This window comes from Peromyscus californicus, unplaced genomic scaffold, assembly GCF_007827085.1.
Source record: "Peromyscus californicus insignis strain IS unplaced genomic scaffold, ASM782708v3 Scaffold_5__1_contigs__length_169319896, whole genome shotgun sequence".
Classification (NCBI taxonomy): Eukaryota; Metazoa; Chordata; class Mammalia; order Rodentia; family Cricetidae; genus Peromyscus; species Peromyscus californicus.
In genome coordinates this window covers 86,379,134-86,402,641 of record NW_026294573.1, presented here as the reverse complement: position 1 = coordinate 86,402,641, position 23,508 = coordinate 86,379,134, and the positions used below count along the sequence as shown (strand labels likewise).

The window sequence follows — 23,508 nt, the reverse complement described above, 5'->3', positions numbered from 1 at the left end:
TGGTCAGCCTGGCTGAAGCTCCCTACAGTGTGCAAGCCCCTGTGCGTACTCTGCCCGGAACTGAGGGGAGAGGAGGAAGATGCTGACGATGTCCCACAGATGAAGACACCTACCTTGCTTGTTCCTTCTTCTGTGAGGTCCCCTGGAAACCTATGGAGAGAAACAAGCCCCTTCAGCACATGTGAGCACATGGAATAGGGGCACACAGGGAGAGGCTGAGCTGGAGCAGGAAAGCCAGTCTTTGTATCTGGCATGGTGGCACATGCCTATGACCTCAGCACATGGGAAGGTCTGAGGATCAAGACTAGACTGAGCTACAGAGCAAGTTCCCAGCCAGCCTAGGCTATGTGACCCTGTCTCAAAAAAATTCTTCCCATCCCCAAATAGAGCAATAATGTGAGAAACCACATACCCATGCATCATGGTCACTGCTTAGGAGCTGCTGAAGGGCAGGTGACCCCCCGAGACCTAGAGGTGGCTTTTGGCCTTCCCAGTTAGTAACATGTTTAGCATTGCCACACCATGCAAGGTAGTCTCCTGAGTGCTTTCTGTCCTGATGGGACCCAGAGTTCTCTGGTTGGCATGGGAGCAAGGGAGAGTCAGGAAGCATGGGTGTGGCAGAATGAAAGACCTCTGGCAGGTGACCCAGGTCAACCATCTCATCCCCTGGGAGGGTGGGGAAACAGGACCGGAAGCAAGTTGTAGGGACCCCTTGGCTCTAGCTCATATTTTCATGAGAAAAAGAAGGCTTATGCTGCAAGAGTTTAGAATTTTAAGAAATAACCAGAAATCCAGTTTTTAAACAGGAAATCTGATTTTAAAAATATGTTGGAAATTAATTAAAAAAAAAAAAGTAACACTATACTGGAGAAAGGAAGGGAATGAGGGGGAGAAATAAGAAGTGGTTGGGGGTGTCTGACTAGAGTCACCAGCCAGCAGGTGGAGACGTCTGGTGGGGACCGTCGGTGACACGGGTTACGTTGCTAGCAGGCATATACCCACCCAGCCTCTCTGCTTGGCTTCTGAGACTCATTTCATCCCAAGCACCTCCTGGGGTCCTCTCTAGCAGTGTGGGATGGGGGCAGAGCCTACATTCAGATGTAACACTAGGCACCCAGAGACAGTTAGGTGATTTGCTTGATGGCAGAAACTGGGGGCCCTAAGTCCTGCACTTCAACTTTCCCTGGGGACATTGAGGCTAGCAGAGAAATGTGAAGAGCCCACGCTCATGGCCGTGAGTGGAATGGATCTCAGGGTGGGGACACTAGGCTGAGAGTCATGTGGCGGAAAATGAGAGGAACATTGATTCTCAAAAGTCACCCAAGGGTCCCTGAACCCTGTGCCTGAGGCCAGACCCTGCTGAATTGGTGGCGCTTTCCCCAATCCGGGAACTGGCAATCCACTTGGTCTGGTCCACGGTGGTACGTGCGTGGGGCAGCCTTCCAACGTCCTTCACCGTCAGGATGAGGTGCCGGGATGACTTGAGCAGCTTCACCGCCTCGTCATGCAAGATGCTGAGAAAGCTCCGCCCATTCACCTCCAGAATCTGGTCCCCAACCTGCCAAGACCCAACACCATCACATGGGCTGCCCTCGTCCCAGCTCTCCTCTCGCCAGACTGAGATGAGGTCATTGAGGTTCAGAGAGGCTATGTGGATGCCTGGGGGTCACATAAGAAGGAAATGACAACTTGCTTCCAATGCCAGCCCCGAGCCCTGCTCCTGTTACTAGAAAGGACACTTCCTATCTAGTGACAGCTCTGAAAGTTAAGTCAACTATGACCTTCCCAAAGTCCCCCCCATCAGAAGCAAGCCAGTTCAGAGACCTGGGTCAGATGAATGCACTGCAAAATGAGGTGAGGGGAGTGAAGGTAGACACCTGTTATTTGCATATCTGAGTCTATGTTGTTGAGATTTCTTATCTAGCACATTTTTTTAAAGATTTACTTATTTTATGTAAATATATAAGTGTGTGTGTGTGTGTGTGTGTGTGTGTGTGTGTGTGTGTGTGTGTGTGTGCACTGCATGCATGTGTGCCTGGTGCCCACAGAGGCCAGAAGAGGGGGGTCAGATCCCCAAGAACTGGAGTTGCAGGTGGTTGTGAGCCAACACATGAGAGCTGGGAACTGAACCTGGGTCCTCTGCAAGAGCAGCAAGTCCTCTTAACCACTGAGCCGTCTCTCTACCCCTTGTTGCACAAATCCTAAATGGTCTTATAATAAAAACCCAGAACCAGATATTGGGGTAAGTGCTGAAAGATCAGAGAGACAAAGGAACAAGCCGCTAGAGAAACTTTTTACCACTACTGAATCCTCAGGCCGAATGGAAGGCAAGATCCTATCTCCACAAATCCTGTGACTGAAAGCCTCGGAGTCCTCAGCTGAAAGGCTCTAGTTCCTGCCTCCTCATGCCTTATATGCCTTTCTCCGCCCAGCCATTTCACTTCCTTCCTAGTGCTGGGATTAAAGGTGTGTGTGCTTCCCAAATACTGGTAGCAGAAGCATGAGATCCCAAGTGCTGGGATCAAAGGTGTGTGCCACCACTGTCTGGCTCTGTTTCTCTCCTAGACTGAATCAATTTCATGTAACCCAGGACGGCTTTGAACTCACAGAGATCCAAATGGCTCTCTGCCTCCCAAGTGCTAGGATTAAAGGTGTGTGCCACCACTGCCTGACCTCTATGTCTAACTCTGGGGCTGGCTCTGTTCTCTGATCTTCAGGCAAGTTTTATTAGAGTATAACAAAATATCACAGTAACCCTAGCTTACATTCTTTTGTTACTTTAGAATGTCAGCAACACTTTAATTTATTAAAGAAAAAACAAAAAAACAAAAAACAACACCAAAACCAAAAACCACAATAACTAAGACACCCAGCCTCTCACTGAAGAAGTACATACTGCTCAGAATCTTATGACAAGCAGGCAGTTTTATTTTGTAATATAAAACAATAGACAAGCAAGCATGTTTAAAATGAAAAGATAAAAAGACAGAGACAGGGCTGCAGAGATGGCTCAGAGGTTAAGAGCACCGGCAGCTCTTCCAGAGGACCTGAGTTCAATTCCCAGCACCCACATGGTGGCTCACAATCATTAATGAGACCTGGTTCCCTCTTTTGGGGTGTAGGAATACATGCAGACAGAATACTGTATACATAATAAATAAATAAATCTTTTAAAAAAGACAGAGACAAAACCACTAGCTCCCCAATAAAAGCAAGTCTGAAACAAAGCCAGAAGAGGCTTCGGGAGTGTGCAATGGGGAGCACTGGACCTCCTTCTCTCTCAGGACATTCTCAAGTCCATGGAGGTGACACCAGGCTTGCTGTAACCTGAAGGGTGGCCAGCCCACCTGCTGGCTAGTTTCAGCTAGATTTCTTTCCCTCTGTCTAAGCCTGCATTATCAATAGTGGCAGAGTCAGACTCATCCATGGCCCGAGCTGCTTGTGGGGGTGCACTTTTCAAAGGTGATGTGGCTGCCTCGGAGTCATTTACGCTACTGTAAGTAACGTCAGGGAGCCCACTGGTTCACTAGACTAGACCTTGGAGGAGGAACTGCTTCTCTGGTTTGCCATTGATGCCGTTTCTAGGGAGAAGGGATATTTGTTTATTTCTCCGCAGGAAAAGTTAAACAACAGGATGCTCACCCTCAGTTTGTGGTCACAGCACTAGTGAGGGGAGCTACATGGTGCAAACCTGGGTCAATCTGGCCCGAGGCCCATTTGCTTTCTATTTCTGCAGCCGGTTGCTGCCAGGGGACCACATGGCTTGGCTTCCAACCCGGCCTATCCCAAAGCCACCTTCCTTAGCTCTGCCTACAACAGTCGGACCCTGACTCTGACCCAACCACCAACTCTGCCCATATTTCTCCAGCTAGCTCTCCAGCAAGTCTCAATCACTCTTCCCCCTTACTCCACCCATGGTGGCCTCTCTCCTGGGTCCCCACCTGCTCATCTGGTGGCTCCTGAGTCAACATTTCATCTCTGTGGGTTTATATTCAAATGGCCACAGTCATCATGCAGGAGACTGTAAACGTGTGGGAAAGGGCTTCAGAGACCGTCAGACCCGGGTTCAAGTCCTGTCCCTGCTCTATCTATGCCATATGACCTAGCCCCACAACCTGCCTCCCTCCTGCTTTCCTCCGATGGATGTGAACTGGGGCCTTGGTCCAGGATTGTCCTCCTCCAAATGGCTAGCTGTCCAGGCCTGTCTCTATACACCACCAAACATGGGTACCACCCACAATGACAAGTCTCTCTCCCTTGTCACTGGCCTCCCTAGTTAGAGGACTGAGCATCTGAGAACGTACACAGCTCAATAAAGAATGTGGGACAAGACCCCACACTGCCTTAGGGCGTGGCCAGCAAGGGCTCCGACGTGCAGCTTTCTCATGATGACTTGGATTTTGTCAGTTCTACTTTGGCCCACCTCTCTTGGCCTACTCTGAAGCCCAGGAGAGCTGCTCATGCGCTAGCCTTACTGTGTAGAGGGAAAAGTGACCTCCCTCCACGGTCACTTGCCCGGAGCCTGTCAGGCAGCACCCCCAGACGTCATGGCACTGTTCTGGAGTCTCTGTCTCGGGGGGAGCCACGGCCAAGGCTGTACCTCTTATATTCCAGTCTCATTTTTGTAAGTGTCCCTCTGCAACTTCAACTTTTAATCTTCCGTTCCACACACTTTATTACGGCTTGCAGTGTAATTAAAGGAACTTGTGTCTGGGAGAGCAGCTGTGTCCAGGCATGCTTCTGAGAGCCTGGCTCTGGATCCCACCGGGAGATGGCCAGGAAAGAATAAGCCTATGAGGCCTATGAGGCTGGACTAGAAGCCAGATAAAATACAGGTCACCTTGTTAAATGGGAGCTTCAGATAAGTGGCAAATACTTAGAATCATGAATGCATGGCCTCAATATCAGGGGACACCACACAAGTCCTCTCAGTGGCGCTCCTCGATTACATGAAACTCCTATGGCCATGGGCCTCCTGATGCTTACAGCTTAGGCCTGGCAGGTCCAAGAGAGGCTACAAATCACCTATAGGGACCAGGCTGCTGATTGTGGTTCTGAATGTCTGTCCTCCCCCCTAGCTTGGATTCAGAGCCTACCATTTCTACAGTCTGAGCCTGTGAGTGGTCCAAGACAGCGCAGGCCTCAACCACACCCTGGGTATCCATGTGTTGGAATCTCAGATTGACTGGCTGAGCATGACTCGGGCCTGCTGAATAAGCCTATGCCTGCGGGAGTAGGCAGAGGTGATAGGGCTTCCCTGCCATCCAGCTGGAGATTAGCAGGGTGCTGGAGTAGGACACAGGTCACCCAGATGGAGGCATGTGAGCCCAATTCCCTCATCCCTTTTTGGCCTCTTCCTCCAGGGCTAAGCTGGAAACTACCATGTTTGAAAGGTTAGGGTTGGGCCCTCCATGATGCCTTCCCCAGCATCTGACCTGGTCCAAGTCACTCTACTCTCTAGGTTCCTTTACTCCCTTGGGCCCTCGCATTGTAGGAAGGTGTGGTGTTTGAACAAGAGTGGGCCTCATAGGTGCATGTTTGAGTGCGTGGTCTCCAGTCAGTGGAACTATTTGGGAAGGAGTAGGAGGTGTGGCTCTGTTGAAGGAGGTGTGTCACTCGGGGTGGGGGAAATGGAGAATTCCATCTTCCGATTGCTTCCTCTTGCTTTGGCTTGTGTCATGAAGTTGGAGGAGATTATTCTCACCCTCTCAAAGAAAAGCTATGAGCTCTGTCCACTGAGATGTGAGTCTTTCTTCCCAGCCCAGAGTGAGATGTTGTGTGTATAAGCAAGGTGACCATCGGAACCTTTCCTTGGGTCTCCTACCCATGGAGAAACTGAGGCTCAGCGAGGACACATGGCAACAATGGCAAAGTCCAGCCCTGGAACCAGTGCAGGGCGCTCTCAACCCTGGTCCATGGGCAACGTGATAGACCATCTAATATTGGCTGGCTTGCTGTGGGCACTGACAGAAGGATGGGGAAGAATAGATGAGGGAAGGCAGCTTTATTTTATTGGTCACCATGGTAACCCTTTTTGGCACTAGTGATGGAGGAGGAGAGCTGGGCCGTGGGAAAGCCCTTCATTTTAAGGCATAGAGAAACCTGCTCTATCACCTCCAGGCCACCCAGGGGCAGGCTCATGCTCTAGCACTCTGAGAAAGGGAGGAACACAGGCATGAACAGGGCACTGCTTCCCTCTGAACTTGGCCACCAGGGGGCAGGATTCACACCCTACAATGTGGGACCCACACAGGAACACCAGGGAGGTGGCCCTCAGAGGCAGCAGGGTGGCTTATGCAGCCTCCAAAAGACCTGAGAAAGATAATTCCATGGTTCTATGCCTCTACCCTCAAAATAAGAACAACACCCTGGTGACCAGGCCACCTGGACTGCTGTGTAACAGATCACTGGGAACATGATTTTTGAAGGGGGCCTCGGAGTCTGATCCCAAATCCAGATTCTGCTATTTACCTGCTCTGCATATGAGTTACCTCATTGCCCAGTTACCACCTCTGGAAAACTCAGAAAATATCAGTTGCTACTCCTGAGTAAGCATGCCCATACTGTGTCTCTCATACTTCAAACAGCACATATTAGGTGTTCCACAAACACTTACATGATAGCCATATGGAGAGCACAGGAAACTCCCTACATACAATCAGTACTCAATTTGTGTTAGCTGTACTTCTGAAGATTCCTGTTTATGTAGACGCCCTCATCACTCACTCACCAGCTAAATCCTGCCATTCAATCCCTCAGAGTCCCTCCCACCATGTATACCCATCTCTTCTGCTTCCAACATCCGCTGACCACCTTCCGGCACTGACCACCCTGATGTTCCCATTGCCATCTCAGTTTACAGACATCTCCGCTTCTGCCCAGAAGAGAATGTGACAAGACTGGAGATGTGGCCTTGTACCCCAGCTTGCACTGTCCCTTGATTGAATATTGACCCCTCCTTTATGATAAGACACACTACGAGGGGCCTCTCACAAGAATGTTTCTTGTCTATCCACACACACACACACACACACACACACACACACACACACACACACTCGCATGCACGCGCACACACACACACACACACACACACACACACACACACACACACACACGCCACCTCCTTTATACATTTGCCAGCTTTTAATTGCCAGAAGCTACAATGGGTGTTTCTTGTGTGTCTGTGTAGGGAGGGACTCCAACAGAAGAATGGTCATCAACAGCGACTTGACTTTCTTTAAGACTGTGAAAAATGTTCACTGGGGTAAAGTAACATTCTCAAGGGCTTTCTAAATGATAATCATCTCATAAAGCTTCTTACTTGAAATTCCAAAAAAGAGGAAGGAGGAGGAAAAAAGACCTGGTAGACACAGTGAAGCACAGATATAACCTGTGCCTGGGAGCTGAGGCAGGAGCATGACAAGTTTCCGGCTGGGCTGGGCTACCAACAAGGCACTGTCACAGGGAAACAAACAAGCCAGCCTGCCCTTCCTTCACCTTGTACCCTGCCTACCCTGGGTTTCACGACATACACGCAGTAGGGACTCTATTCACGCTGGTGATAGGGCTTGAGAAAGGAGACGCGAGAAGAAGCTGGGGTGGGTGGCAGTGGCTCGGCGATTCCTCAACAAAGGTTGTCGGGAAAGAAGTTTGCCAAGAACTCCATCCATGTGTTGAGCAGAGAGAGAGAGACAGGATCGTTCTCTTGGGACACGCAGGGAAAGGACCCAAGGCTTCCTGCTTCTGGTCCCTCACCCTTCCCAGAGCTCCACAGAACTGAAAGGAATCATCTAGGGCTCTATCAAACTCCGAGGACCCACGGAAGCGGACTTTGGGGCCCCAAGTGAGGCCCCACCGATTACAGTGTCACCACAGTTAGCAGTCCCATTCTATGAAGGAGTTTTATTGCGATTATGAATCTTTAATAGTTTTCCATGTCAGGTATAAAAGTTTAATGGGCCCCCACTCCGCCTGCCCCCTTTCACTACAAGTGAACAATGCAGTTTTAATGAGACAACATTAGTTTTTCCCAACAGTTCAGAAGTCGGCAAGCCTTGCCCATATTTAAAAAACAATGAAAGATTGAGGTCAGTGCGAAGCTGGGGTGGGAGTAAGGACTAGTTGAGAGGGTCTGGTCACACGCTGGTCCTCTATAAACTGGGGTCCTGCCCCGGCCGGACCTATTGAAAAGGCAGTGGGTGGCGTGGCAAAGCCCATTCAGGCTGAATTCCAGCTTGTGGCACCTGCTCCCTTCTTGCAATCTTGGCAAATCTGTGATCTCCCAAGTGGAGGGCCTGATCATCACCATGGGAAGCCTGAGGTCAGACAGGGGGATGGACCCACCCAAGGTCAGACTGGGTAAAGATCAGAGCTAGGTCCTTGAGGTCATTCCTGGGTACTTTCCAGGGGAAATCACCAGGAGTCAGATGCAGGGAGAATACCCCACATGGACCCTCTGAGTGCCTGGCTTAGGCCAGTTCCCTATTTTCTTTAGCTCTGATCTTAAACCCACCACCCAAGGCAGATAAATATTGGATAAGGTTTTCTGTTTTATAGATGAGAGCAGTGAAGATCAGAAAGGTAAAACCACTTGCCCAGGGACGCCCAGCACGCCAGTGGCAGAGTAGGATAACTCCGGAAGGATGACCTCCTGCTCCAAGCCCAGTGGGACATCAGACCACTTAACATCTCAACTCAGATGACTTGGAGGTGTCTAACCTCACCACCCTGGAAGGGAACACCAAAACGGAATGTTCTAAGCGCAACTGCAGCATTTACATTTTTTAATTTTTCCCACTTTTATTAAACATAGATTCTTTTCATACGCTACAATCTAAATAGTTTCCTCTTGCTCTGCTCCTCCTAGTTCATTTACATTTAAATGAACTAAAATTAGGTAAAATGAAAGCCAGTTCCCCAGCACAGAATCTCCATTTCCTTGACCACCTGTTATGAGGGCTACCTTAATAAACGGAGCTCTTCTAACCAAGCCCTTCCCCAGTGTCTTCCTGTAAGCCTGCTTTTCTACTAGGCTCCCCAGCTCCCAAGCCCTGGCCTCCCAACCCACTGGCTGCAGTATCAGGGTCTAGTTTTCCCACAGGACTCTGGACTCCTCATGGTACCAACTTCACTCTGGATCCAGTCACAGTGTCTCCAAAGCAGACCCCCTGCTCCAAACTCACCCACCTGTGACACTGTCCTTGAGTGTCAGAAAGAAACAAAAGCTGATCATGTCACTCCCTCCTTAACCCTGCCCTATACAGTGGCTTCTAAGTGCCACCCATTCCTGACTCTAAAGGGACCTTAGCTGGTATTGCATTCCACAATTCCCTACCATGGTTTTTCAGGGGTACTCCACTTGCTAGCTCTCTAGTCGTTAACACACAGAACTTTCACCCCTCAAGAAGGCATATGCTGTTCCTCTGTCCCAAACACTCTTCCCTCTACTCCTCACCTGGAGCCTGCTGGCTCAGATTGCACTGTCTCCGAGACAGGAGACACCGACATTCCCCTGGTGCTGTCGATCACTGTTTGATCATACTGGATGGTAGGATTCAAAGCCAGTGTCCTGCCCCTCTGTCATGGTACCACCCAGAAAATGTTCAACAGAGCCCCGGGATGAACACATGAGCAGTTAAGAGAACCGAGAAATGAGAGCCAGACCCTGGCCTTGGGCTCCTGCAGACAAGCATGGGACCATTCCCTGTTGTGTGAATGTTAGGTTTGACAGGGCCTGGACTTGTGAGAGGCAGGGACTTGAAGCCCAGCTCCACAGAGAGAAGCAGGGAAGAGCAGCTGAATTTTCACTCTCATGGATGGCAAAGAGGGGGAAAGACAAATCGTAGGTTTGTTTTTGCTGGAAGCACAGGGCTCTGGGAAATGGAATTCGTTATAAATCCCCGTATTCTACAAGAAAGGAAACTGGAGGGCTAGGGAGGTGGCTCAGTGGGTCCAAGTGCTTGCTGCCAAGCCTGCCCACCTGAGTGCAAGCCCTAGAACCCATGTAAAAAGCTCGATGTGGTGGTGTGCACTTGTGGTCTCAACACTTCTACCAGAAGATGGAGATGGAGAGACAGGAATTCCATGGAAGATCTCTGGCCAGGTAGTCTAAAGTACACACCACACTGGCAGAAACAGGAGACCCTGCCTCAAAGCAGAGTGGAAGACTCCCCAAAATTGTTCCTTGATCTCTATTTATCCTCTGGACTCCACATACACAGGCATGTGTATGCCTGTATTCACACACATGGATAGAATGAGGAAAGAAGGGAGGGAGAGAGGGAGGGAGGGAGAGAGGGAGGGAGGGAGGGAGGGAGGAAGGGAGAGAGGGAGGGAGGGAGAGAGGGAGGGAGGGAGGGAGGGAGGGAAGGAAGGAAGAGCAAAATCTGGAGTAAGAGGTGAGAGGCTGGTATCCCAGGCCCCTGGACTTCCAGTCCACCAGGGCAACAGCCCAGATGCGCCCTACTGACTCATTTTGGGATTCTCAGTGGACCTCTCAGTTCTCAAGTTCAAGTCCACAGCCTTCACAGACAGTGACCAGTCAGAAGATACAATAGGAGGGGGAAATCCCATTTGTAATAGAAACAGAGACAAATCCCGAAGAACAAACAAGAAGTGTACAGTGCCATATGAAGCAGACTTGAAGCCATCCCACATCAAAAGAAATGAAATCTGAGGGCAGAGGCAGAGGCAACCCTTATGCTGGAGGGTTGGGCACTGCCCAAATGCAGCTCTTTGCTTACTTTTTGCAATGGCAACCTAGTAAAAACTGCAGTCAGAATTCGTCAGGAGTTAGCACAAAAGTTCGTGTGGAAAATAAAATCATACAGGAAGGCCTTCAGTGTTTACTGCAGAGTCGTATCACAGTAACTACTGCTTACAACAGTCCCTAGTCCATTCAAAAACAGCAAAGAGAAGAGTCATCAAGGTCCCCAGCACATCTGAGCAGATGGAAGTGTTATTCTCCCAGGTTGACCATGGCAGGTGGCGGACCCATGTGGATCTGCTATGCTGGACGCTCACAGCCATGCATAATGCTGTGTCTCAATAAATATGTTAGAAATAATGTAATAAAGGAAAAGGCTCTACCATGTGTGGTGCGTGCTTCCAATTCTGTGACACTGTGGACAGATAGGAAGACGGAGACAGACAGACATATTCAGATAGTGGGAAGATCAGAGGGGATTGGGAGCTGGGAGGGAACGGATTAATGGGGAAGGAGGGTAGGTGGAACATGGAGAGCTTTAGGGAGGTGAACCTACACTGGATGACACTGAAATATTGACTACAGGGCATTATTCACCTAACAAAACCCACAGAACTGTGAGCATGAATGTAAGTTACAGGCTCCTGCCAATAATGTGAACCACACTGGTGCATTAACTATAACGTGTGTCTCTTACGCACTAATACTAACAGAGCTGGAGGGAAGCTCAGTTAGAGCATCTGCCTCGCATGCAAGAGGCCTGGGCTGCACTTCCAGTATCCCAAAAATAAAATGAAACACACAATAGAATAAAAAATAACAACTGTAGGGGAAACTCCATGCACAGGCAGGGAAGGGAAACTGCATGAGAACTCTGTACTGTAGGCTCAATTTTTCTTGAATATTAGCCCTCAAAACAAATGTATTAGTTTTTTAAAAATAAAATAATTACCCAGATAATGGTGGCGCACACTTTTAATCCCAGCACTCGGGAGGCAGAGGCAGGTGTATCTCTGTGAGTTCAAGGCCAGCCAGGTCTACAAAGCAGGTTCCAGAACAGGCAGAGCTATTACACAGAGAAACACCGTCTCAAAAAACAAACAACATGCTGGGCAGCGGTGGCACACGCCTTCAACCCCAGCACTCAGGAGGTAGAACCAGGCAGATCTCTGTGAGTTCAAGGCCAGCCTGGGCTATAGTGAGAGTTCCAGGATGGCCAGGGCCACACAGAGAAACCTTGTCTTGAAAAACAAAACAAACAAACAAACAAATTAAATGTATTAGTCAGAAATCATTTAAAAGTATGAATAATAGTACATTTATTATTTTAAAATGAAATTAACTTAAATTAATTAATTACCTTTTAAGTATTGAGCATCGAACCCAGACACTCACTCGTGCTAGGCAAGTGCCATACTTCTGGGAATATAGTCTCACTAAGTTGCCCAGGCTGGCCTTGAATTCACTATGTAGGCCAGGTTGGACTTGAATTTGAGATCTTCCTGCCTCAGCCTCCAGAGTAGCTGGAATTACAAGCCCATGCTTCTAGGACAGTCAGTTTTTATCTTTAGATGTGATAAATAATCATCAGGTAACTAAGGATGATTGTGGACTGGTGGAATTACACGTGTGTGCCACCATAACTGATGTAGTGGTGCTGGGAACCAAGCCAGGGCCTCCTGTATGCCAGGCCAGCACTGTGCCACTGGACTACCCACGGCCCCAGTTTTGCAGACCTAGAGGTCAGAAGTCTAAGAAGGAAGAACAGAGCCCGTGGCCTGAGCCGAGGGGAGCCAAACCACCACACAGTCTAAGGGGATCCAGCAGGGCAGCAGGCAGCTTCGTGGTGGCAGAAGTGTGCAGTCAGACACCCTCCTCTGCACGTCTTAGCAGAACAAAAAGCAGAAATGGGACAGGAAGTGGGGCTAGACCCTTCACATGAAGAAAACAGAGCCTTCGCAAAAGAGATAAAGCTAGGGAGGCCAGAGGGGTGGGGCCCCAGTTAAGGGCTGGCGCCCTTCTAGGAAGATGAAGAGACAATAGAATCCTCTCTTGGCCACATGGGGACCTGGGAAGTAACCAGCCACGAAATCAGTCTCACCAGGAACCAAATCAGCCAACCACATAATCTGACTCTTACCGATTTCCAAAACTGGAGGAAATAAATGTCTGTTGTTTAGGCCACTCTGTATACAGCCTGAGTTGGCTGAGACACAAGGCTGAGGTGTGTGTAATATGTATCACAGGTAAAGGTCAATTACTCCTAAGGCTAAAGAATGCTTAAATTGTGTGTGTGTGTGTGTGTGTGTGTGTGTGTGTGTGTGTGTGTGTGTGTGTGTAATCCAAAACTCTAATAGCAAGATATAAACAAATCACAAAAATGACAAAATGGCCCTTAAACATATGAAAACACATTCAGTTTCACTCATAATAAGAAAATTGCATAGTAAAACTACACCAAGATACAATTTATAACCCATCACACTGGAGAGAGATTGAACAGATGACAGTACGTGTCAGAGCTGCAGAAACAAGCAGACTCTCACAAACCCTACTGGGAAACCCTTCAGAAAGGCATATCTTAGAAGCTCCTTTCTGGAAATTTCTCATGAAAACATACTTCCAAAAGAAAATACATGAACACAGAGCCACTCACTGGGCCAGCATTTGCACTTGCAAAAATAAGGAAAACAGACTAAATATTCGTACAGAGAAGAAGGCCAAGTAAACCATGGTACAGAACTATCGCTACAAAACAAACAAAAAATGATGAAGGTCACTGGGCAGAGACACAACGATTTCCTGACTAGCACATTAACAGACCAAAGTGCAAAAGGAGACCTGTGCTGCACTGCCTTTTACATAAATAAAAAAAAGGAGGTCTGCAAGAAGGTGCAGCAGGTGAAAGCCACATACAGCACACACACACACACACACACACACACACACACACACACACACACACACACACACACAGTGTCATAAAGATAGAGGGGCCCATAGCTGGACTTCTGTTTTTGCTCACTGTCCTGACAGTGTACTAAGTGATTGTTCATGCTGTTAGGAGATGGAGATGAAAACACACAGAAGCATTTGGGAATACAGCAGTGTGAGATATATGTTGTGCGTGTGTGTGTGTGTGTGTGTGTGTGTGTGTGTGTGTGTGTGTGTACTCTCCTGTGTGTGCACGTGGAGACCAGAGGTCAATGTCAGTGTCTTTATAACTGTTCGCCGCACTCTTGGAGGCAGAGTCTCACCGAACATGGAGCCCGCCGTTTCTGCAGACGGGTTAGACAGTCCCTGGGGTTCTTCTCCCTCTGCCTCCTGGTGCTGGGGCTACAGACTCACTGGCCACATTCAGGTTTTCTGTGGCCGTGACTTATGTCCGCATGCTCGTGCAGAAAACTCTTTGCTTGCTGGGCCATCTTTCTCGCCCCACAGTTTTTAAGGCTAACACTATTTCAAGGTAAAACACTTGAAAAAAAAAAAAAGCCTTCCAAGCTAATGGAGCATCACGACATCACACACAGATCCTGTATCTGTGCTAGGTCGTTAGAAAGGATGTGGCCCTGTCCTTCCAAGTGCATGTCACCCAACTGTCACCAGGAAGAAAGCAGTGCACTGAGGCCAGCACTGGATGGTGGAGAGTAGGGAAGAACAGAGGCCAGGCCTGGGTTGCAACAGGTGCAGGATGTGCAGCGTGCTCTGTATGAGTGATCTGCAGCTGCTGTAACAAGCAACTATAAATTCAGTGCTTAAAACAACATTATCCTCTTACACTTTCAATTAAAAATATTTGTTTATTTTATTTATCTATTTTTTTTGTGTGTGTGCGTACACACTCCTGTACCAAAATGCATGTTTGGAGGGAAGAAGACAGCTTGCTGGAGTCAGTTCTCTCATTTCGCCATGAGTTCTAGGGATGAAACTCAGGTCATCAGGCTTGGCTGCAAATGTCTTTTTACCTGCTAAGTCATCTTGCTGGAACTTTTGCTGGCGGGGGGCAGGGGGGGGGGCGCGAGGGGGAGAGCAGTGGTGGAGAGACATGATCTCATGTAGCCCAGGCTGGCCTCAAAGTCTCTAGGTAACTGAGGATGATCGTGGACTGCTGGAATTATAGGTGTGTGCCCCCATGACTGATGTAGTGGTGCTAGGAATCAAAGCCAGGGCCTCTTGGATCCCAGGCAAGCACTGTGTCACAGGACTACACCCATGACCCCAGTTTTGCAGACCTAGAACTCGGAAGTTTAATACGTACCCCATTACACTAAGGGAAGACATCAGAAAGGTCAAGTTCCTTTCTACAGAGTTGGGACAGCCCAACTCGCTTTTTCTGGGCTTCTAGCGGCCACTCCCATCCCTGGGCTGTTGGATAACAGAGCCAGTATCATCAAGCCAAATCCTCCACACTCCACTTCTACCATCCCTGTGACACTGAGCCCAGCAGGCTCATCTAGGGTCATCCTCATCTCAAGGGCAGATGAGTGGCCGCTGAATTCCACTGGGACCTTAATTCCCTCTGCCACATATACCTAAACATTCACGGGTTCAGAGCACTAGGGTGTAGATGTTCTCAAGGTCCATTGTTGTTGTCTAAGATTTGTTTTAGTTTGAGGAATGATAAAATAAGATTCATTGATATCAAAATTATTAACATTTTATTATTGCCAATGCAAAACTGAAACCAAATTCTTGCCTCAAAAGCAAGAAGCAAGAATCTTTTTTGAAAAAAAGATTTATCATTATTTTTATTTTTAATCATGCGCCTATGTGTGGGTAAGTGTATGGAGTGCAGGTGCCCAAGGGATCCATAAGAGGGTGTCAGAGTCCCTGGAGCTGGAGTCACAGGTGGTTGTGGGCCAGCCGAAGTGGGTGCCACCATGCTTCCCACAATGATGACAATGGACCAAATCGCTGAACTGTAAGCAAGACCTAGATGAATGTTTTTCTTTATAAGAGTTGCCATGGTCATGTTGTCTCTTCACAGCAACAGAACACTGACTAAGACAGGGGCCATTCTCGTTCAAACCACCACATCCACTCCCTATCCCCCACAGGCTTATGGTCATAGCTTAATGCAAAATGTATTTAGTCCAACTTCAAAAGTTCCCACGACCTTTCACAGTCTCAACACAGTTTAAAAGCTGGCAGTCTCTTCTGAGATTGCAAGGCAATCTCTTTATTGTAACTAGCTGTACATTACCATTCCAAAGGGGAGAACCAGGTGCACAGTGAGGAAGTTCTGGACCAGAGCCCACGGAAGAAGGGAAGCAAAGTTCTTAAGCACTGGAACACCAGGAGGTCTAAGAGACTTAGTGTTTCTGTCCATGATAAGGAAGCTGCACTCGGGAAATCTCCCAAGTATGGTTGTCTAAACAAGACCAGCCCAGTGGCAATACCAGTCAGCATCCTAGCATGAATGTGGGGGAAAATCTCAAGGCCCCACCCCAAATGAAGAGCTACAGGTAATGAATGGCTGCTGAGGGGGAGAATCAGTCTTTTCTAGGGATGAGAGAACCTGGTGGGTTAGTCAGTCCCAGTCAGGCCTAAACACACACACACACACACACACACACACACACACACACACACACACACCACTAAATGAACTCAACAGTTTATATATATCACTAATAATTACAGAAGAGGAGGCCATGAATTCAAGGAGTGGGGATATAAGGGAGGAGAGAAGGAGAGGAAAGAAATGACATAAATACATTACTCATATATAAAATTCTAAGAAAAAAAGTGATTTTTAAAGGTGGAGAGGAAGTGTTCAATGGAGACACCTGACACTGACCTCGGCCTTTCACTTACACAAGCACATACGTGAGCACACCTACAGGCACCTGCACACAATACACTCACAGACACACACACACATACACACACACACACACACTGACACAGACATACACACAGACAGACACAGACATACACAGACACACAGACACACAGACACACACATAGATACACACACAGACACACAGACACATACACACAGACACACACATAGACACACACAGACACACACAGACACAGACACAGACATACACAGACACAAACACACACAGACACACACAGACACACAGACACACACACACACACATCCCGGGATTATATAGTTAATACCTGCACTTGCTGTTTTGCTATCATTTTGTGACAGTTTCCCAACACAGGAGGATCTAAGTGCTAGATTTTTGGGAGGGAGGGCACAGTAAAGACTTTAGTGTTTTTGTTATAGCCTCTGGATCCATAAACACCTGGAAGGAGTTTTACCAAGACTGGGCTACAACTCTCCATGGTGGACAGTGGACACATTTTACTTTGGAACTTGGGCTTTTATTGCTGCTAACATTTTTCATTTCGCGCGTTCTTCGATTACATTAAGAGAACTGGGAAGAAACATGCCCACCTATTCTCAAGTGTGAGTCCTGAGCTGGAAATTCCGGACACTTCAAGTTCATTTTCTATGCTCTCCAAAGTTGTGTGTGTCCGGTCCAAAGACAAATGCAGTTCATCAGCGTTCCTCAGGAACTTGTGAAGCCAGTTCCCTTCTACCAAAGGAGCCAGTTCCGTTTCCATTGGCCGAAGGGACAAATAACACACCAAAGAGCACGCTGGCACCCTGGCTCACTCAGTATCACAAGTGCCTGTTACACATTTCAAAGTCCATGCTGACATCCTGGCCTATCCCTCCCCTGAACTCCTCCAGCTCACGGGCTTCCATCCCACAAGCAACTCCATCCTCCTTATAACCCTGTGAGACGCTCTCTTAGGTCTTCCTCTCTCGGTCCACTCCTGTGCCCTCTCCAGGTCCTTGCCCTTGGCCCTTTCTTTGTCTTCATCCCACCCCTCTCCTGGCCAAGTTCTGTCTACTTTTTTCTCTCCCTGCTCTGGATTCGTCCAGATTGCTTCTGGATTTCTGGCTGTACTCTCCCTCATATCTACAAAAAAACAAAGTTTCCCCTTAACCATTCTTTGGAGTGGTCATGTTGTCAATTTATACATCTGGTGCTGAAACCCTCAGTTTGTACTGCGTATGAAGATCACGTGATCAAGGATGATGTGGTGGTTTGAATAAGAATGGCTCCCATAGGCTCGTAGATTTGGAAGGGTTAGGAGGTGTGGCCCTGTTGGAGGAAGTGTGTCACTGGGGGGTGCAGGTGGGCTCTGAGGTCTCAAAAGCCCATGCCAAGCCCAGAGTCTCCCTCTTCCCGTTTCTTGTGGATCTGGACATAGTTACCTCTGCATCATGTAGCCTGCATGCTGCCATGCTCCCCACCATGGTGACAATGGACTAAACCTCTAAAACTGTAAAATAAATGTTTTCCTGGATAAGAGTTGCCATGGTCATGGTGTCTCTTCACAGCAATAGAACATTGACCAAGACAGAGGAAAAGGAAAAAAAAACCCTAGGAAAAGAAGTATAAGATCTGGGGGTACATGGCTTAGCCCAGCTGCCATTTTCTCATCTTTCACAAACATTTCCCTCCGCTTTGGGGATTTAGGGAAGAGGAACCTCAGGCAGAACTGCTCTGCCTCCTACCTGTGCAAGAAACACATCCTCCTCCTGACCAGAAAGAGCCTTTCAGCGACTTGGGCTAAATCACTCCGGCCCCCCACCAGGCTTTGCAGCCTGCAGGCACAGATAGGCTGGGAGGTGGTTTAAGCTTCTCTGCAAAGTTCCTCTGAGGTTTCTCTCATTTTGTTGCTCTTTTGGAAAAACCTTATTTCAATTAGAAACAGCTAAATGCTTGACTTCAAGGGAACAGTCGGGCCAATTATTATAATGCAGTCCTGGGATGGAATGTTATTATGAAACTCTTACAGATTGTGCTGAGGGGGTTTTAATCGCTGTGCACGGGAAGACACAAGTGGAAAGTGTGAAACACAATGCAGTCTGCACAGCTTATTAATCAGTCGTCTAAAAAGTGCATAGAGAAAAGGGTGGAAGATGCTGACGGCCGCCAACAGCCCAGTAGTCCACCGGCTAATGAACAGACAGTGTGGTTCCACCACGTGACAGGACATTATTTAGCCACGACAGACAGTGTGGTTCCACCACATGACAGGACATTATTTAGCCATGAAAATGGGCTTACTGACACAGACTGCATTCTGCTAAGTGGAAGGAGCCAGTCCAAAGGCCACATACTGGGTGATGCATGGACACACAGTGCCCCGGGGGCAGAGATGGAGACAGAAGGATATTAGAGCTCCCAGGGAAAGGGGGATCCATGACTGAGGGAGTGGCTACAGACACTGGAACGTGCTGGTGAGAACGCTGGAGCAGGGAAAGCTGAGGAGTCACACCTCAGAAGAGGTTAACAAGGGGGCTGGGGAGATGGCTCAGGGGACAGAGCACTTGCCACAGAAGCTTGAAGATGGAAGTTCAGATCCCCAGTACCCAAATAACGCCAGGTAGGTGTGGAAGGCACCGTCAGAACAAACTGGCCAGCTGTACCAACCAAATTGGTATGCTTTGGGTTCAAGTGAGAGACGCTGTGTCAATATATAAGATACTTGAAGTCACCCTCTGGCCTCCACACGTGTACACACACACATGTATCTGCATACACATGTGTGTCTACATGTTTCTCATGGCACCCCAAACTCTGATAGCCTGGTTGTCTTCCGCCTACCAGCCTCAGCTAACAGCTCCTGGGCTTATCAATGATGCAAGCCCAGGTGTGTCCAGCTGCTGCAAGGACCTGAAACAGCTGTTGGAGCTAGTGTCTCCTACCCTGTCCTCTTCCCTGCTCCACACCTGTTAATCTCTTCCTCCATCTCTCTGCTTGTGAATCTCAACTCCACACTCACCATACTGGGCACCGCTTGGTTCTGCAGCTCCTGTCTGGGCATCGGGCATGCAAATGGCTGGCAGGTATTTGCTCATAGAGCAATCACCCTACAGGGCCCAGCCACACAGACACTTTCTGTGTGTGGCGGCAGCGGGCTTCCCTTTGGGACACTGAAGGGCTCTCCTGAGAATGACTCTCAGTCATCCTGCCTGTGTTCGAGCCTGGCTTTGCCACGTCTTAGCTGTGTGACCTTGGGTAAGTCACTGGACCTCTCTAAACTTCACATTGGTGGACAAGGGATGAGACCCCCTTGCCTCACGCTCGCTGTGGGGTTAATGGAGTCAATGTTGGGAAAGTGGCAAGGACAGGGCCTTGGCGTGATAGAAACCTGGGGCAACCTGGGGCAAGGCTCACTCAGAAGCCCCTCCCAGCACTTCTCACCCACCCCTACCCTAAGATCCATCTCAGGGGCGGGGCTTTGACCCCCTTCCTCCAGTGTCTCCTCTACACAAACCTGCCATTTCGGACATGCCTCTCTCGGTCCTCGGCTCCGCTCTCGGTCTGTTTGCCCTCTCTCCTCTTCTCTCTCTCTCCCCCTCTCCCTCCTCTCATGGCCTTGTTCAGTCTGGACTCTTCCAGATGCCTCTGGCTGTTCTCTCCCTCATATCGACAATAAAACCCTTCTCTTCAGCCACACCTAGGAGCAGTCATGTGCTCATTTTCACTCAGGTTCTCCGAGTATTACAACGTCACACTAATGATGACACCTCTCTAGCCCCCCAGGCCATTTATTCCTCTTTCTATTACTCACTCAACCAGAAGCAATTTCCAAGCAGAACCTGCATTTCCTCAGAGTGTCACCTGTGGTAGTTGAAATGCTGTCCCCTCCAAGCACCGAACTGTCACTGCAACAGTATTAGGTAGATGGGACCTGTGGGCTGGGGACACAGCCCAGTTGATAAAGCACTTCCACAAAGCCCTGGTGCAGTTACCAGCACACCATAAACTGGCTGCTGTAGTGCGGGTATACAATCCCAGGACTTGGGAGGTGGAGAGAGGAGCGTCAGAAGATTATGGTCGCTCATAGCTACATGGTGAGTTAGACAGAGGTTTGTCTGGTCAGCACAAGACCCTGTCCTTAAAAACAAGGTCAAGAACAAAAACAAAGAACTTGAGCCAGGCCCTGTCCTTGGACCCATGGCAGGCACACCACCATCTCTACCTCAGGTCCCCATCCTCAGAGGGCTGGCAGTGCACCGAGGCCAAGTAGCAATGCAGCATTCTTCTTTGTAAGGCCACAGGGGTACAGGCTAGAACAGCCACACTGATAACAAAGGCCAGTGTGCAGACAGGCAGCCTGCTGTCACTGGGAGTGAGTCTGGATTCAAAGAAACGGGTCAAAGCCCTGCTCAAGTAATAAAAAGGTGACCTGAAGCCTTCCTCTTTGGAGCAGGGTGGGGGTGGGGGCTTTCCTGTGGGCGGAGCCTCTGGAGCCTGCCCCAGCTAGCCCACTCACTGGCTTGAAATTGGCCTCAGAGCAAGCTGCTAGATCTGATAAAATGAGGCCAGGGCCATCAAGCGCCCCCCCCCCCCAAGACTGCCTGAGGACAGCTGAGATGACTCAGAGGAGACACCTGGAGGGGGCGTGGCCTGCAGGACGAGGACAGGGAGGTGACTTTTCTAACATAGTCATGAAGATGCCAGTAGTGTCCCTGGGGAGACAGGAGACTGAGCAGACACACCAGACAGGGAAGCATGAGGCAGAGACACCATAGACACTGCACACCCTTAGGGAGTCATAACCCAGCCATCTGCAAAGGAAAGCCCGTCTCTTGTCCTTCCTTGCACGCTGAGAACCACCTCAGAAAGGCACCATGGTAAGAGCTGCTGGAACTAGCTAGAAGGTCACGAGAGGGAAGGGATAGGAACAAGATTTTTAGGACTGGATCTTCTTCCTTCCAATCCCAGCTCCTTTACCTAATAGCTGTGTGACCTTGGGCAAGTTGCTTAACCCTTCTGTGCTTCAGGTCCCCATCTATAAAGTAGGGATAACATCAGTGCGCCTCCATCCTCACTGGGCTAAAGGACAAATGCTGGTGATTGCTGCTCATCTGAAAAAGACAAAAGACGGATCTGCCCTGGCATTGCTATCCCTTCTGCCATTTCCGGCTGCGGTCTGAACTGCTGGAACCCTCCAGGTCCCAAACCTGAAAGCAAGACACACAGGAATCGGGACTAGCTGCTGGTGTGCTGAAGGCAGGGACGGGGCAGAAGGGCACTCTGCAGTGTTGGGGAGCTTGACATCGGGTGCTTATCACTTCTGCGCACATATGTGGGGTTCCCAGCCAGATGACCAGATAGCAGGGAAGTGCCACCACTTCCTTGTTGTGTGACCGTGGGCAAGTGCCCACCTCTCTGGGCCTCAGCTTGCTCATCTTCAGTGGAGGCTGGTGGGCTATCTAACAATGAGATTGTTCAGGACTCAGCAGGGTGCCCAGCCTATCCCCTGCCTCTGGGGGGGGGGGCGGATTTGGGCTGTCCTGGTGTTCCAGGGCAGGTGAGGGGGTGGGGGTGGGAGTGGGGGAGTATAGACAGGTAGGAGAGGAAGCAGTCCTCTGCAGACCTGGTTAGGACGTGTTTTCTCTTCCCTACAATGAGCAAGGTTATTTCTGCGATTGGAAAACACAATCATGTTCTAAAATAGCGTTACACCTGTTCGGTTGGAGCCTCTGTGCCATCTCGTATAAATGGGCGTTGATTTGTGTACTCCGTCCTTTCTGTAATCCCCTCAGTACAGAGCCAGGCTCATGAATACACACTTCATTCTCCTTCGGCTGCTGGGCGCCCTCTCAGGAGCACTGTGCACACTGAATATACTTCGTTTGTTTACCTCTTGGCTTGGTCCTGTTTTAGCGCGTCTTTGCCTCTGGTACCCGAAATTACAAGCTTGGGCTGGGGATATAGCTCAGTGGGTAGACTTGCTTGCATAGCATACACAACCCCCTATGGTGGATTCCCCAGAACAGCATAAAGTGCTTGTGTGCTACAGGCCTGTGATCCCAGCACTCAGGATTAGAGGAGGTCCAGAAGTTGAAAGTCATCCTCCATACATAGTGGTCTGAGGTCAACCTGGGCTACATAAGAACACGCACCCCCCCCACACACACACACAAAGACAAGGTTCAGTGCATAGCCAAGGCTGGCCTCAAATTAGTAGTTTTCCTGATTCAGCCTCTAAAGTAATGGATTACAGGCATGTGCCAGCATCCCTAAAATAAAGTCATAAAAAGAAAGAAGTCACAAGCCTATCTTAGATCTTCCCTACCTGACATTAGTCCTTTTTACCAAGAGCCCAGGTTCTTAGGTTCTTCTTACTTGGAGAACAGTACTCACAAACCCAGACATGAGTTGGCGGTGTGTGTGCGCGCGCACGTGCGTGCTGTATGGGGGCATCTCTGCCTCCAGCCCCTCCAGTCCCTCTTGAGCATGGCTCAAGGCACTGTGTGTTCAGAGCATAACTCATGCACACACATGCCATGTGCCCTCTGTGTGGTTCTGAATCCGCTCCTCTCTGTGTGAGCTGACTAATCCTTTAGCACGGGGCTTCCCCCATCTCCCCTTTCCTGTAAATCTGTAATCCTGGCTCCTGTGACCTCAGACTAGCCTATCAGATGATTTTCTTGGAAATGACATAGTTTCAGAAGTCTTAATCCACACTCTTGAGGAGAAAGAGCTTGCAGCTGGAGATGCAGAAGGAAGCCAAAATGCTTGACACCTCCACTGTCCCCCAGTTCCAACTTCTGGAGCTCCACGCCTGCTCTCCTATTGGAAATACTTGGAAGGTTGTGGGAACACTAGGCGGTGCAGCCTGGCCAGAGGAAGTATGTCTCTAGGGTCTTTATCCAGCCCTGGTGACTCCCCTCCTTCTTTTATGGCCGGTGCTTTCCCTGCCTAAGGCCATTCATGCTTTGCCTTATGCATTCCTCTAGTGCAGTT

At 49.1% G+C, this 23,508-nt stretch overlaps 1 protein-coding gene across 6 annotated transcripts in view; it reads right to left on the bottom strand.

Moving 5' to 3' along the window:
• Positions 1–23,508, bottom strand: part of Whrn (whirlin) — an 86,600-nt gene that overhangs the window by 20,713 nt on the left and 42,379 nt on the right. For 4 of the 6 annotated variants that reach the window (XM_052716380.1, XM_052716381.1, XM_052716382.1 and 1 more), the window contains exons 4-5: positions 1,356–1,558; positions 114–150 (exon numbers count right to left, since the gene is read on the bottom strand). In XM_052716380.1, the coding sequence (XP_052572340.1) occupies positions 114–150; positions 1,356–1,558 (240 nt within the window). Of the gene's footprint in view, positions 1–113; positions 151–1,355; positions 1,660–23,508 lie in introns of those variants that run through there. The other 2 variants (XM_052716384.1, XM_052716385.1) reach the window with 2 other exon arrangements.